The sequence below is a fragment of the Oryctolagus cuniculus genome, chromosome 15 (genome assembly GCF_051225735.1).
Source record: "Oryctolagus cuniculus isolate XC-2025 breed Fujian yellow rabbit chromosome 15, ASM5122573v1, whole genome shotgun sequence".
NCBI lineage: Eukaryota > Metazoa > Chordata > Mammalia > Lagomorpha > Leporidae > Oryctolagus > Oryctolagus cuniculus.
In genome coordinates, this window is record NC_142881.1 from 85,641,743 (window position 1) to 85,657,694 (window position 15,952).

The window sequence follows — 15,952 nt, forward strand, 5'->3', positions numbered from 1 at the left end:
AATATTAAAAATGATCTAAATCTCCCCACCCAGGCATATATTGGAAAATAAAAAATATCATTAACAAATAATAGAAATAATTTTAAAACTAAAATTAACTTAAGTAATAAAACTTGGAAAATGCAAAAAAGCAAAATAAAAATGCTTCAATTTTAAAATAAAAATAAATCATTAAGCAAGAGATAGCTTTAACTATATAAATCCTGATGAATAAATTTTAATATTTAATATGGATGTATTTACTATTAATATTTACCCTTATGGAATATGAATATTTTTATGATTTTAGTCCCAAAACAAAGTGCATCATTTAATTTAGGATAGTAAATGGATTTCAATGAGCTAGCAAATAAAAATAAGTAGAAAATTTAATAATTATCCCAAATCCCACAAAACACACAGACATCACAAAACACACATAGGTGGAAATAAAATGAAGGTTTTTAAAGAAGAAAATATGTAAGGAGATAAATAGCTTTGCGAATGTAAAACTTATAAAAACTAAAACCACTCCTGGTTTCAGCACCTGGGCGTGAACTCCACACACACTAAGTTTGCAGTCGGTTAGCACAGCTGCAGAGTCAGGACGCTCATGCTCATGGTTTACCTGAGTTCAAGTATACACACACACACACACACACACACACACTAATTACTTTGCTCGTCAAGGATCTCAGTTTTCACGCAGTTGGAGCTTTCTGTTGCTGTCGGGTTTTGTTTGCTTTCCTCGGGCTTCAAGGGCAAGGCTGGCCCTTGGTGGAGGTGTGGTACTGGCAGGTGCTGTGAGCAGCTCAACGTGTTGAGCATTCAAAGGCACCTGCTCTGTGCCAGGCCTGAGGTGGGGGTGGGGCAGTGGGGCACCAGAAATTCGTCTCCCGCTCCCCTGCTCTGCACACCACTTCCTTGCCCCGTGCCTTCCTTCCCAACCCATCTCGACACAGAGAAGACGGCTGGCTCCTGCATTGGGTATTTGTGAAAATTAGGCCATCAGCAAAAAGGCTTTGGAACCCGAAATGGGTTAGACAATGATCAAGTGCTATGATTATTATGCCTAGAACTGCGTGCAAGACTCTTCCCTGCTGGGGGAAATGAAGAAAGGTGGGAAGTTACAACAGAGAGAGCCAGTTCTCCCCCAACCCCAGGGGAAGTCTCTGGTCTGGAAGACTATATCAGCCACCTCACAGATTTCTCCTGACCTGCTACCTGACAGTTAAGAGTCCAGGAGAACCCAAATTTGTGTTTCCAGCACCAGTCTGTTGGCTTCCTAGAGGACAGCAGCGTCTCCCGTGCCCTCAACATCCAGTTCCTGTTTTCCCTAGTAGGGATTCTCAACCAACAAAGGTTGTGCCCAGCCCTGACGACTGACCTGGCAGCAGGGTCGCCTCCCTGGGCCACACTGACTTTGTCTGAGTCCAACTTGCAAGTTGCTTTGGGAGTGGGGAGGCAGTGGTTTGAAGTGTGTGACTTAGCACAGGGGTCCAAGTTTCCCCTGTGGATGGGTCCTCTGTAGACACCTGCTGGGTTGGGGCTAGACCTGGCCTCCGAGTCCCCGGAGGTAAAGGGGTGGGGAGGTGAGTGGGTGAGTGGGGAAGTGGAGACCGAGACTCTTGCCCTGAAACTCACTGCAGACTCCTCAGGAGACCCCGGGGAGCTCCCCACCAGTGATGCCCACTGGGATGACCAAGGAGCAGTGAGTGATCCAGTCACAGGCCGCACAGCCCGTCTAGGGCCTTGGCTCTCCATTCTTCTTCCTCCCGGAGGGTAGGCAAGGGAACAACAGCCCAAACATCTCCCGCCGAGGGAGCCACCTGCCCAACCCTTCTGCAGACCCTGTCCAACTCACTCTCCTGGGAAGGTGTGCTCAAGCATTAGAAGGATGACGTAGCCACAGTTCCTGGAGTGCATCCCCCAGTCAAGTGGTGGAGGCAGAATTTGGATCCAGAGCTAACCCACGTGTTATTCCTGGCATCGTGTGGAATCTGAAACTTACGTACAACGATTGGCCAGGAAGTAGTCACCTGTCCGAAATCTAGAACCTTCACCTAGACCCTTTCAAGGGTTCTGTAGCTACTTTCGGATGAATATGATTTTTATAAGTGTGCAAATGTGAGCACTCACATTTGGTTAGGTGACCCGGCACAGCTGGTGGTGGTGATGTCTTTTTCCAATGGGACCGACGATGATGGATCTCCCTTGGAGGTCATGCCGATGGGATGAGGAGTTGGACAGGAAGCGCCTTCTTCCTCCTCACATCATTCCACCTGATGGCTACATCACAAATGGCCACGAGCAACATTCTAGAACCTTTCTCAGGGGCCGTGCAGCCGGGGCTCACTCTCAGTTTTCTGATCCTGATGGGGGTCGGTTTACTCCCCAGCTCTCTCTCCTCTCGAGTTCTAAAACAGACGAGCACAATTAGCAAGGCGTTGGCTGCCCACTCCACGGGCTCAAGGCTGTGGAAGGTTCCACACAGTGTCCTCTGCGAGGTGGTGGGCCTCACTGACCCCGCTCTCAGTTACAACTTCCAGAGCTGGGACAGGTGGCAGGGTCGCAGGTGGAGCCGGGAGCAGAATTTCCACTTGGGCCTTTGCAAGCTAAAGCAGTAGATTTGACCACGTTCTGTCTGGATGGTTGTTGGCTGTTCTTGGCCTGGATAACGCAAGCCAGATCAATGACTTCTCCACTGGGGAGGAAGGAACTGAAGCCCAGCCTGGGAAAATTGCTTTCTGCCTGTGAAAAGTCTGAATTGGGTGCAGAGGGATGGAGAACTCCTGGACAGAGGCTGTGACCATGGTGGGCTGTGAGGGGGCGGTGAAGAGACAGCTCCCTGCTGGGGCAGTTGAGCTGTCAGGTTTGGTTCAGGCTGAGGCCTGCAGAGTCTCCCCAGAGTCCATGCATATGAAGTATGTGGTGGGTGGGGTCTGGGCCCCTGAATGGGACTGTGCAGAGGGGCTGGGGGGAATGAGGAGGTGAGGTTTGGTTGATTGGAACAGCTTGAGCAAATCTGGGTCTTGGTAAACTCTCTCCCAGCCAGACAATGGCATTGCACGGGTCTGATTGGGATATTCTAACTGTAGAAGTGTACTTTGGCACAGTCTTTTTAAGAGAATGATTTGGCAATAGGTAGCAACATCAAGAATGCTCAGAGCTTTGAACCCAGTACTTTCAGAGTTAGGATTCTATCTCGTGGAAACGCTCATGGAAGTGTCCAGAACTTTATGTGCAAAGATGTTGGGATATACATATCCTTTGTGAGAATCAAGCCCAACCCAGGCAGATCAGCCGACGGTGACCCACCCATACCTGGTGTCCTGCAGCTGTGGGAACGAATGTGGTAGAACAGCATGAGCCAGCCTCCATGGGTGCTGGTAGGCAGGTGAGGCAGAGAGAACTGTGCCTGTGTTATGTCCCATGGGAGATCAGTAGAAACAAAAGCCATGCAGGTAGGCAGGTAGATGTGCACAATATTTCTGGAATGTTCTAGAACCTGTAAACCATGGATATTTCTTGAGAGGGAGCAATGGTTTGGAGACACTTTTATTATCATAGCCTTCCTTGATGTTTGCATTTTTGAAACAACGTACTTTTATTACGTGATGATTCTCCAAAAAGTTCACAAAAACTGGAATTAAAAGATACATTTATTTGTGTGCAATGATTTTTGAAATCTGGGCCTACAAGGGGTCTTCAAAAGGTTCATGAAAAATGTTCATAATGAAAAAAACTGTATGGGTCTCACAATATCTTGCATCAAATATAAATTTGTCTTTTAATTCCATTTTCATGAAGCCCTTTTAAAAAGATTTATTTATTTATTTGGAAGGCAGAGTTACAGAGAGAGAGAGAGATTGATCTTCCATTCACTGGTTCACTCCCCAGATAACTGAACAGCCAGGGCTGGGCCAGGCTGAAGCCAGGAGCCTGGAACTCCATCCAGTCTCCCACGTGGGTGCGGGGACCCAAGCACTTAAGCCATCTTCTGCTGCTTTCCTAGGCCGTTAACAGGGAGCTGGATCAGAAGTGGAGCAGCCAGGGTTCAGACCTGTACTCATATGGGATGCTAGTGTGTAGCAGGTGGTGCCTTAACCCACTTAACCCACAACGCCTGCCCCTTTTTGAAGTTCTGTCCTAAGTCACAGGTCAAATGGGGGGAGCTTGGGGGTACAGAAGGCAGAGTTACCGCCCCCAAACTTGCTGTGCACACCTCCGGGACTTCGCCTCAGGCTACATCTAAGGCAGAGTGACAGTGGCTGCAGATCCCTAAGAGTCAGTGAGGCAAGGTAGGGGCGAGGAGAGCTTGGACAGTGGGTTTGCTGCAGGCCAGCGCAGGTCCCCGAACACCCCGGCCCCACAGAGCCCCAGAAGGCCGGCCCCCTCCCCTTTCTGGTCCATGCTTTGGGATAGCAGGTCACCATCATGGTTTTCTGTCTCACACTGGGGTAGCGGGTCACCGTCGCGGTTTTCTGTGTCACATTGGGATAGCGAGTCACCATTGAGGTTTTCTGTCTCACAGGAAGCACCCCGGTTTCGACAGGACCATGCTGCAGAGGTGGCAGGTACAGTGGCTTCTCTGGAGCAGGGCCCCTGGGAATGCAAACCAGCAAAGAGCTCGCTCAGGTCCCGGCGACGGAGGGAGGAAGTGTGTGGAGTAATCCTGCAGGCAGCTTGTTCTGTTAGTTATCCCACATGGCCCACGTCTTTCCCCAACAGGAACACAGTGACAGATAGCGATTCTTGCCCTGGAGTCAGAGCCAGGGAGTGAGTGTGTGTGTAGACAGATGTGATACACACACACACACACACACACACACAATGCACATGCTCTCTCTCTCATACACACATGCAATCTGTCTCTCACACATACATGCACGCTTATATACACATACATGCACACATGCACATGCATGCACACATGCAGTCACATACACACATGCTGTCTCACACACATGCACATGCTCTCATACACACATGCATTCTGTCATACATGCACACTCATATACACACATGTGCACACATGCATGTACACACACTCACATGCACATACATGCTCTCTCTCACATGCACATGCTCTCTCATACACACATGCATTCTGTCACACATACATGCACACTTATATACACATACATGCACACATGCACATGCATGCACACATACACACTCACACGCACATACATGCTCTCTCACACACATATGCATGCACATGCTCTCATACACACATGCATTCTGTCACACATACATGCACACTCATATACACACGCGTGCACACATGCACATGCATGTACACATGCAGTCACATGCACACACATGCTGTCTCTCTCTCTCTTACACACACACACAGCAGGGGCAGGGGCATCTCCACTTGTTCCTGGGAAGATACAAGTGGTCCCAGCCCAGATGCGCTGACATTTAGCCCAGGGCTCCCAGTAAAGAAAGGGACCCCAAAAGAGCCAGTCCTAAAGACGACAGGACTGTGAGAGAGTCACTCCTGGTCACTCATGTCCCTTCCCACGGAGCAGGCTGAGGAGAGCAGAGACCCAAAGCACAGAGGTCCCACATCCAAGCCAATAGCTGTGTTGTGTGGGCCCCTGCTCGTCTCCTGGGTGGTTTTGCTGAATTCTCTCCCACACCCGGAACCTGTCACCATCTGTGACGGTTCATCTCAAGGCAGATGGCCTGGCAGCATGAGTATTACTCCCAACAGCCAGGGGCGGGGTAGGGCAGACACCTAAGTTGCGGAAGAAGGAAGAGCATCCAGCCCCTTGGCCAGGCCTGCAGCTGCTTTTTGCAGCCATAAAGGGGTCAGCAGCAGGTTCACGCACAGCACCTGTGCCGTGACGTCCATCAGCTGCTGAGCACGGCCACAAGAATGCTTCAGCTGCGGCTTTGGGTGGCCCGGCTGGTTTTCCTGTCTTCCGCGACCACCTTGCCTGCATTCGTATTGATGATGGGGTGTACCTGCCGGAGCAGCTGCTGGCTTGGGCACAAGATGTACCAGAAACAAGCCAGGTGCCAGCTGCCTGCCCCTCCTCACCAACAGAGGGGCTCCTGCGGAAGGCTGGGGTCAGCACCTTGACCCCGCGAGGGGTGGCAGACTGCTTGGCTCATACCCTCTTTGTCTCTTCTCTAGAAAAGGGACATCAGCAATTTTGAGTACCTCATGTACCTCAACACCCAGGCCGGCAGGACGTACAACGACTACATGCAGTACCCCGTGTTCCCCTGGGTCCTGGCTGACTACAGCTCCGAGGTAAGGCATCCACGTGGGAGCTGCGCGGGGCTCCCGAGGCCACACAGAGCTCCCTCGGTGAACCCCCAGAGCCTCTGCGAGGGGTTCAGTGCTCGGCCCTCATGATGTCACCGCAGCCTGGGTTTCTGCCCCAGATGCACCTGTGCAAGGGTCCCCATGACCATACCAACCGTCCCCATAAGCCCAGAGGGCTTCCTGCTCCCTCACCTGATAGAAGCAACTGCTGTGCACCCACAGTGGGGTGGAGTGGCTGTCAGAAGTGAGGTGGGTCATGGAGCTCATTCTTAGAATCAACAGAGGTAGAAGGGGAGTGAGGGAGAGCGAGAAAGCGAAAGAGAGACAAGCGGAGACAACTCAGCCATGGAGTAGGGTCCTGACCACCAGGCTCTGGCCACCTTCAGCGGTGCTGGGTTGAGTGTCAAGGACAGAAGGTTCAGGCCCCTGGCCAGTGCTGCCTGGGGCTGCATGCTTGCCACACCCCAGGATTTGTGCAAGGAAGAAATTCATGCGGGTCCCCTTGGCCACGCGACACATCTGACCCAGCAACCATCGGCTCACCAACCACCTGTGTTCCCTTCTTGTACATAACGTCCACCTGAGCCCAAGCCTTTCAGACACAAAATCGTGCCCATCCCCAGCCCGAACGCATGCCTTGCCAAGTGGGAGTTTACCAAACACTTGTATTTTTAATTTTGGATTATTTACTGGCATTTGAAAATCGGGACATGTCGCCTAAAACAAATGTGAATTTCCAGTATCTCTGGACCATCAGGAGCCGTGGCCACAGCGAGCCACTCCAGCCTGACAGATTGGTTGTGGCTGGAGGCCGGGATGCCACACACTCTGTCCATCAGTCGCTGGGGGCTGAGGAGCGGCTGTCTCCTGGCTGCCCCTGTCTAGCCCCTTTATGAGCCTTGGGGATGGGGAAGCCGCACTCCTCTCGTGGAGCTGGGCGATTCCCTGCCCGAGCATCCTTGCCCCCCTGCTAACACACGGCAGCCTCTTCTCCAAGGAGACAGGTCTCTGGGCCCCCAGTCTCCTCTGCAGTGAGTTCTCAAGGTCAAGGGCGAGATGGGGCTGTCACTGCTCAGAAGGGAGAGGCCTCCTTCATGTCCTCCCCTAACTGATGACTTCAGGCATCCTATAAACCTGCTGGGTGCTTAGCAAGGACCCTGAAGCATTGGAATCAATGACTCCCTGAGGGCAAGAGCTGAGTGCCTGATAGCCACACAGGATTGGCTTGGAAGTCTCTTTCGGGGAACAGGTGGTCGTGGTCTGACTTTGGGTCAGCTTGCAACAGGCTCAGCCTGAACTCAATCTTCCCCTCCTCTTATTCTGCATCCCTCCCCTGTGAAGTCTCCGTGGATCACTGGCCCCAGGGCCATAAAAACTCAGCATGCCAGCTAATGACCAGAGCGGGGTCAGGCCAAATGGCAGGAAACCCATAAAAAGAGCCATAAAACTAAAGGAGCGTGGCTCCCGGGGCTCCCAAGGGCTGGTGGCTGTGGCAGGGGGTGGGGGTAGTGGGGGGGTGGGGAGGGGGTTGGGTGGGGCCATGGAGGGGGAGGGGGAGGTTCACTCAGCCGCACATGCACATCTGCCTTCTAGACGTTGAACTTGACAAATCCCAAGACCTTCCGGGATCTTGCAAAGCCCATGGGGGCTCAGACCAAGGAAAGGAAGCTGAAATTCATCCAGAGGTTTAAAGAAGTGGAGAAGACTGAAGGTGGGCAAGATTATAATTTGATCGTGTTGTTGTTCTGTGCTGTTCTGAATGCCTTGAAATGACCATTGATAACGGCTGGGGCAGTCCATCTCCGAGCCTACAGATGACCGGTCCAGGGGTGAGCACCCTGGCCACATGTAGGTGTGGCCCGGGGAGCTGTGGACGTTCTGTGTGGACCTTGTGCCAGCCCAGGTGTACTTGGCATTCATCTGGGTGAGGGCTGTTCCAAAAGTTCATGGAAAACACACACTGTGCAAAAGCGACACATTTTTTTTTTGCAAAAACATCAAATGTTTTTTTCGTCCAAACAAACTGAATTTTTCATGCTGTTTTTCCATGTTTTTGAAGATCCCTCGCACAGTGAACCCACGCGCATGGGCAGGAAATGGCAACTCAGGAAGGTTACCCACTCGTTCAACAGCTCAGCCTGCGGACAGCACAACCCACCCCCGTCTGCCCCCAGAACCTGGTCCTCAGACCGTGTCCACCTGGCCGATGCTGACCACACTCACTCGCACATGCCTGTCGTGTTTCCACTTGGCTGCACCCACTTCCTAAACGTCAGCTTTTTAAAACCTTCCTCCCTAGCAGGGGGACGCCGTGTCTCTGCCACCTGCACTGCCTGCACCAGCACGGGTTGGGGAGCCACTGTCAGACGTGTCCTCTCTTTGCAGGAGACATGATGGTCCAGTGTCACTACTGCACTCACTACTCCTCAGCCATCATCGTCGCCTCCTACCTGGTCCGGATGCCACCCTTCACCCAGGCTTTCTGCTCTCTGCAGGTGAGCGTTGCCCCCGCACACATGTGCATACACGTGTACACATATGTGTGCACACACATGCATGCACACATGTGCACACAGTGTACACATGCATGCAGACACATGCAGGCACACCATGCACACACGCATGCACACACACACACTGTATCACACAGACCGACACCTTGGCTTCAGCCGGGGATCCCCACTTGATTTCTGGCTCCCCTTTTTCTGGTTCATGCATTAGAAGTACAAGCTTCATCAGTCACTCTTGCCCACGTGTCCAACAGAGTCCGAGATACGGTCAGAAACGTACTTGGCAGAAGTAAGATTTGGTGGAAAAGGCAGAGCGGGGGTCTTGGAAACTGGAAAGGCAGGCAGACGGAGATTAGGAAAAGAAGCAGGGGAAGGAATGATGTGACGAGTACAAGTGAGGACTTCAGAATGGGCGGGTCTGGGCTAAGAACAGTGCAAAGGCCCAGGGGTGCGTCGTGTGTATGCAAAGACTGGACAGTGCAGCTGAGCCAGGGCCAGGAGCTGACCAGCTCACCCGTTACATCAGCTCTGGCTGCCGGCTCTCACAAACGGACACACGGGATGCCTCATTCTGCTTCTGCGCTTTTCACAGACACGGTGATTTCTACTGAAAGAGCATCTGCTCTCCGAAATTCAGATTTACCTGGGTACTTCCAAATGTCAGAGGAAAGGCAGAATTAAGAGGTAGATACATACCGATGCTAAATGATGTCGCCACGCATACGTGGTTATTTTTATAACGTGCATTTCCCATGAACTCTTTGAAGAGCCCTTGTATACATAGATTTCCAAAACGTTTCGCACCAACATAAGCTTGTCTCTCCATCCCACTCTCTGTGAGCTTTTGGAGGCAGCCTCCTGTTTCATGAGCAAGCCGCGAGCTAGGCTGGCTCCTGCATGGGTGGTGGTGCTCATGGTGGACTCCCCCTGGGCAGAACTGGAAGAAAGGAGAGTTTGCTTCCTCTGTTCTTCCAACCCCATCTCCGCGACCCTGCTTCCCAGGGGCGCATCGTCCCTCGTGAATGGAAAGAACTCTGGGGTCATCCAGCGGCCATCACGGGCTCTGCCCGCTCCCAACTGTACAAGCAGACCCAACCCTGACCTTGCAACGGTCCTCTGGAGGTGAAGGCACGAGCTATGGTGGGCAGCAGGCCTAGCTGTGACACCTGAACTTCATCTCAGAGAATCACGAATGTCCTAGGAACTGTGTGTTGTGGTGTGACCTCGCCAGCACGGTCACTCTTTGCAGACGCTCGGGAAACCTTGACCTTGGGGGTACTCAGAGACCACTGAGCCCTGGGCTAGGAGCAGGTAGGCACAAAGTCAAGGCACCTTCTCCAGGAAGGAGCCAAAACCCTCCTGTCTACTCTTGGCTGGTGCAGCTTTTCTCGCCTGCTCGTCTAGACATTGGATAACCCCCTCTCGCTGGAAATTCACTCAAAAATAAGAGTCGTGCTTTCCCTGAGTCGTTCTCAGGCAGCAAGCATTCTAAGTCAGTTTGGAGAACAAATGGTCCCAGCGCGGCACCCCGGGCCAGGAATCCCATCCAGATGTTGCTCATTAATCTACAAGAAACGATGCTCATGTGGACGACGGCGGTGAGGGAGCCTGTGACTGCCTCGCAGCCAGGGAGCGCCGCCGCGTGCCGCTCAGGATGCTTCCACGGCTTCCTCCCGTCCCTTCGGGTGGTTGCGTTAGGGCTGGAAGCTCCCGTCTACCTGTCTACCTGTCGCGAAGGGTCTCCCTCACCTTGGGAAGAGAGAGAGAAATCACAGCAGCCGCAGCTGTGAGATCTGCACCCCAGCCCTGCCCCCTGAATGCACGGGAAATCTTCTGCCAGTTATTCTACCTCCAGCAACGAGGGTTAATTACGCACATCTCGCTGGGCTGTTGAGAAGATTAAGTGAGAGAGTGCGGGGAAAGCCCCCAGCTTGGGTGATCCGTCAGTTAGTTCCCTGCCTCCCTCTCTGCAATCAACCAGAGCTCATCCGAACACCCCCCCCCCCCACCCTCTCCCCGCTTGTCAAGCCGGGCTCCTCTGGGCTGAGCTAACTGATTGCAAGCCGAACTGCATCAGAGTGTTCCAAGGTGTAGCGTGAGCCCAATCCGGCAGGTGCGGCGCGTGCTCACGAGGAGACCTGGGTGATGGCCACCCGGAGGCTGAGCCCATGGTAGCCGGTTTGGTCTGTTGGTGACCAGGCGAGACCGGCTGGTGGTGGGCTAAGTCAGTTTGAGCTAGGCAGCATCAGTGTCACAGGAAGCTGCCACCATGGTGTGAACCCCATGTGCCTCCACACTGGAGTCTAGGGTGTGACTCCTGGTTTCGGGGGCCTTTGACAGATGGGGCCATCTGCCTTAGGACCGTCTGGTCTCCCTTTCTTCCTTTTAAACGATTCTTCTAGTGAATCGTCATGGACTCAAGCCTTTGGACCCAGATTTTCCTTAGAACAAAGATGAATTCCAGCTCTCAGTGGCATGAGCACAGGGTGGGAAGAAAGTACCTGGTTCCCTTTGGGGGTCCTAAAACTGCTCTGCAGATTTCCTTGAGAACATTCTGGCATCTTCTAGAACTCTGGCTCGCTCTTCCATGCCGCCTGCCTCCCAGGGACAGGCCCAGTTCTTCTCAAGGGACCCTCCCTTCGTCCCGCTGTGGTGACAAGGAAAAGAGCCCACCCCAGAGTCTCAGCAGTCTTGGTGGGACTGTGCTGGGGGTGGGGGTGGGAGGCCGCGGGGCAGCTGAAGCATCAGCAAGGGCACGCTGTCCACTCAGCATGGAGTGGACACTGCCCCTCGCACTTGTTGCCACAAACAAGCTGGAGCTGGAACACCTGTGTGCCAAGGCCGGGCTTCCGGGCCTCGCATCCACAGTGCTACAGTATCTGACGTACAGCACATCATTTTCTTTCTCTGGGCCTCGGCGTCCTTGTTGGCAAGACAGTCACCTTGGAAGGCCTTGCCGTGATGGCACAGGCTCCCAGCAAGCCACCAGCTCACCCACTGTGTGCCTGCCTTGTCCCAGGGCCCCCTGCATGTAGCACTTTAAACTCACTTTACTTTTTTATTGTAATGAAGTATGCAGAGCAGAAAAGGTGCCCTTTTAATCATTTTCAAGTATAGCGTTCGGGGGCATTAAATACAGTTGCAGCACCGTGCAACCATCACAGGACGTTTTTGTGTCCCCAAACTGAATCTCTGCACCCAGCCAACACCAGCTCTCCCATCACTCCTCCGCCAGTGCCAACAACCACCATTCTGCTTCCTGTTATTGAATTTCTTTTTACAGGCAGAGTAGACAGTGAGAGAGAGAGAGAGAGAAAGGTCTTCCTTTCCCGTTGGTTCACCCTCCAATGGCCGCCACGGCCGGCGCGCTGTGGCTGGCACACCGCGCCTATCCAAAGGCAGGAGCCAGGTGCTTCCTCCCGGTCTCCCATGGGGTGCAGGGCCCAAGCACTTGGGCCATCCTCCACTGCACTCCCTGGCCACAGCAGAGAGCTGGACTGGAAGAGGGGCAACCGGGACAGAATCCGGCGCCCCGACTGGGACTAGAACCCGGTGTGCTGGCGCCGCTAGGCAGAGGATTAGCCTATTGAGCCCTGGCGCTGGCCCTCTTATTGAATTTTTAAAGCGAGGAAGTCAAATGTCTTGAGGGGTGGCGAGAGAGGAGAGAATGAGAGACAGAAAGAACGCGCCCATTCACTGCTTCACTCCCCAAATGCCCTCAAGCGGCCCTGGCTGGGGCTGAGCCAGGCTCTGGGGACACCATCGAGGTCTCCCAGGTACGTGGTGGGAATGCCGTCATCACTCCTGCCTTACCTGGTCTGCATTAGCAGGAAACCAGAGTCAGATGTGGAGCTGGATACTAAACCCAGGCCCTCTGATGCGGCGGACAAGGGCGTCGCCAGCGTCTTGGCTGCCAGCCCACGTGCCTGCCCCATCTCTGTGCACTAGACTAGACTGCGACTCAGAAACGGGATCATTTGATCTTTAGCTATCTGTGCCTGTCTTCTTGCACTTAGCAGGATGTCGCTGAGGTTCATCCAGGCTGTAGTTTATGTCAGAGTTTCCCAAGGCTAAGGGCTGTCCATGGTTATGCCTCTAGCACACGTGTTTCTGCATCCCTCCATCCCAGGCGCTGGGGTGCTTCCGCTTTTGCTCACCCCCACCCCGGAAATAATGGTGCTGTGAGCACTGTCATGTGTGCCATCCGTGCAACATCAGCTCGCAGGTCCCTCGTGGGCGCGGGGGTGAACCTCAGTCTCCCGAGCCTCTGTGGGGTTATGTTGCTGGTCTGTGCTGCCACTGGAAATGACACTGGACACACACATGGGCTCCAGTTCTGGAGATCCCAGGACCAAGTGGGGTCTACAGAGGTCACCTAGGGGTGAGGCAGAATTCAGGAGAAAGGGACACATGCCACGTTCAAGGTTGCAAGTGGAACAGTGCAGGGTCCCTTGTGCAGTGTCACACGCAGGTCCACGCACGTGCAAGGGGACCATAGGCAGTCAGCAGTGCTGTGGCGTGTGGGGGCAGCATGGACCCCCCCATACTTGCTGCACCCAGGACGGAATGACTGTCGTGTGCTGTGTGTCTGTGGGGCCACGAAGAAGCAGTCTCAGGGGTTTTTCGGGCGACACTGCACTCCATGTGCTGTGCAGAGAGTTGAGAACAGCATGGTGGTTCCTACCCACAGCCTAAGAATCACGGTGCTGCACACTCTGTCCTGGGCATCAGAGAGCTGGTCTCAGGATGCGTTACTCTCCTCTCTGCTGTGTTGGCTGGCTTTCTGGCCCCAAACCTGTCATCACAATGATGGATGCCTTACAGTCCCTCAAATACGGCATCTGTCCAAGAGTACTTCCAAAAGTTTGTACAAAATTCATATTAGGAAGAAACAGGGATGAATTCCAAAGTAATTCTCCTTTTTCAAGTCCATGTTCCACGAACCTTTGGAGGCACTTGGAGCAGGCGGCACATGCCAGCTGCATGCTCTGTTATGCCCACTCCTGGGAGGGTGTGAGCTCCTGTCTGCATGCCCGGGGGCTGCGTCCCACAGTGGCAGCCCCCGAATGCTCTGACATCATGGGCGTCTTCTTGCCTAGAGCCGGGTCCTTGAGCATCCGGGAAGTTGAGACGCTGGGAGGTGGTGCCCGTCGGGGGGCCTGGCCCAAGCACCGGCTATGAGCACCAGTTGCTCTCAGATAACTGAGACCAGCCCCAGCCTGGTAGGGTCCCCCACAAGGACGTAGCAGCAGTGGCGGCGGCTGCTGCTGCATTTAATGAGCCGCGGAAATAAAGTGCTGTGTTAATTAAGTCGCAGCCCATGTGAAGTCGGCCATTCGCAGCAGTGGGGAGGGGTCTCCGGAACCACCTGACGCGAGTTGGTGGGGTTTTGTGCAAGAGGGATGCTATTGCAGACAGAGTGGAGAACCCTGGCTTCTGGCCGTGTGCCTGGAAGTCCCCGGAAAGCGCCATGGCAGGGGGTCAGGGCACGACGCGTGCACTGCGGGAGGCGAGGGAGGAGTGGGCTTACCTGGCCTGTGCCCACATCACGGTGTCTTGGCTCACTGCCGCGGCACAGCACTCGCTTCTGAGGCCGGGAGGTCACCTCCCAGCACTCAACACTTCCTGCGACCCACCTGCTCAGCTGGCCTTGTCCAGCCTCCTGTCCGATGGCGACAGCAGGTGGCCCACAGTGCCTGCGACGTCTCCAACCTGGTGCAATTATTATTATACAGACTCAGTGAGGAGTCTCAGGAAAGGCATGTGTGATGGAATCCGACTGTCCTGGTTCCGGAACTTTCTAATTGGTAGCACTGACTAGCTGAGCCTCTGCTTCCTCGTCCTTTACAATGACCCTTACTGAGTGGGTGGCTGTTCCTGGTGCTCCATCCGCACCTGATGTGCCTCCTCCTACAGGCAGTGCAAGTTTATTTATTTTTAAACAAAGATTCCGTCTGCTGGTTCACTCCCCAGATGGCTGCAACAGCCAGCACTGGGCCAGGCCAAAGCCAGGAGCCAAGAGTTTTACCTGGGTTTCCTACAGGGGCCCAGAGACTTGGGCCATCCTCCACTGCTTTTCCCAGGCGCATTAGCAGGGAGCTGGATCAGAAGTGGAGCAGCCGCTGCCTGCCCATGGGCGATGCCGGTGTCGCAGGCAGTGGCTTTCCTGTGGCAGTGCAGAGTTGGTGGCTTCCATTCGTATGTGAAGGGTCACGTCCTTGCCAATGGCGTCAGCCCTGCCTGATGAAAAGAGAGACTGATCAGGCCGCTGGACAGATGGGCGGGCTTCCCAATACCAGGCTTTTAGCTTCACAGAGTAGGGAGTAGGGCCTGGCATGCTTCTGCCACAGCAGGATGTCCAGTCCAGCCCCATCCCACGCATCCATGCCTGCCCCTTTGCTTCCTTGTTGCCCTGGAACTGCCCTGGTGGTGCCTGATTTTCCACTGCTCTCTGTGATCATTTAGACTTCCCCGCCCTCCTGCCCCTGCCCTGGCGCACTGCCTCTGATCCGCAGGGTTTTAGAAGTGAATCATGCATCTGGCGCTGTGGTGTAGCAGGTAAAGCCTCTGCCTGTGACACCAGCATTCCATGTGGGCGCTAGTTCAAGACCCGGCTGCTCCACTGCTGATCCAGCTCCCTGCTCAATGCGCCTAGGAAAGCAGTGGCAGATGGCGCAAGTGCTTGGGCCCCTGCCACCCACAGGAGAGACCCAGATGAAGCTCCTGGCTTCAGCCTGGCCCAGCCCTGGGCATTGTGGCCATTTGGAGAGTGAACCAGCAGATGGAAAATCTCTCTCTGGGTCTCTCCTCCTCTCTCTGTATCTCTGCCTTTCAAATAAATTTTTAAAAAAAGTGAATCGCTCTCATGGGGTACTTTAAAACCATGGCACAGAATCTGCACTGAGAACGGGTTATCCTACTGCCCATGAAGCCACTCCCTTGATCCAGATACAGCAGTGGGCTGGTTTGGGCCAGTCCCAGCTAGATCCAAGCCTGTATTATGAAAGTAGCTGTACACTCGGAGCCACACTGGGGGCCACTTGATGCGATCCAGCTGAGGAGTGATACCTAGAGTGGTAGTACTCGGGAGTACTTAGTTTTTCAGATCCATCACCGGCGTCTTCAACTGTAAGTGATGTCTCCACCGAGCCTCACACGCAAAGACTGTAGACTTTGGCCT

At 53.8% G+C, this 15,952-nt stretch overlaps 1 protein-coding gene across 5 annotated transcripts in view; it reads left to right on the forward strand.

The window, feature by feature from the left end:
• The window catches only part of WDFY4 (WDFY family member 4), a 269,215-nt gene that overhangs the window by 231,073 nt on the left and 22,190 nt on the right, over positions 1 to 15,952 (forward strand). For all 5 annotated transcript variants that reach the window (XM_089314169.1, XM_089314167.1, XM_089314168.1 and 2 more), the window contains 4 exons: positions 4,514 to 4,556; positions 6,128 to 6,247; positions 7,856 to 7,973; positions 8,648 to 8,757. In XM_089314169.1, the coding sequence (XP_089170295.1) occupies positions 4,514 to 4,556; positions 6,128 to 6,247; positions 7,856 to 7,973; positions 8,648 to 8,757 (391 nt within the window). The remainder of the gene's footprint in view (positions 1 to 4,513; positions 4,557 to 6,127; positions 6,248 to 7,855; positions 7,974 to 8,647; positions 8,758 to 15,952) is intronic.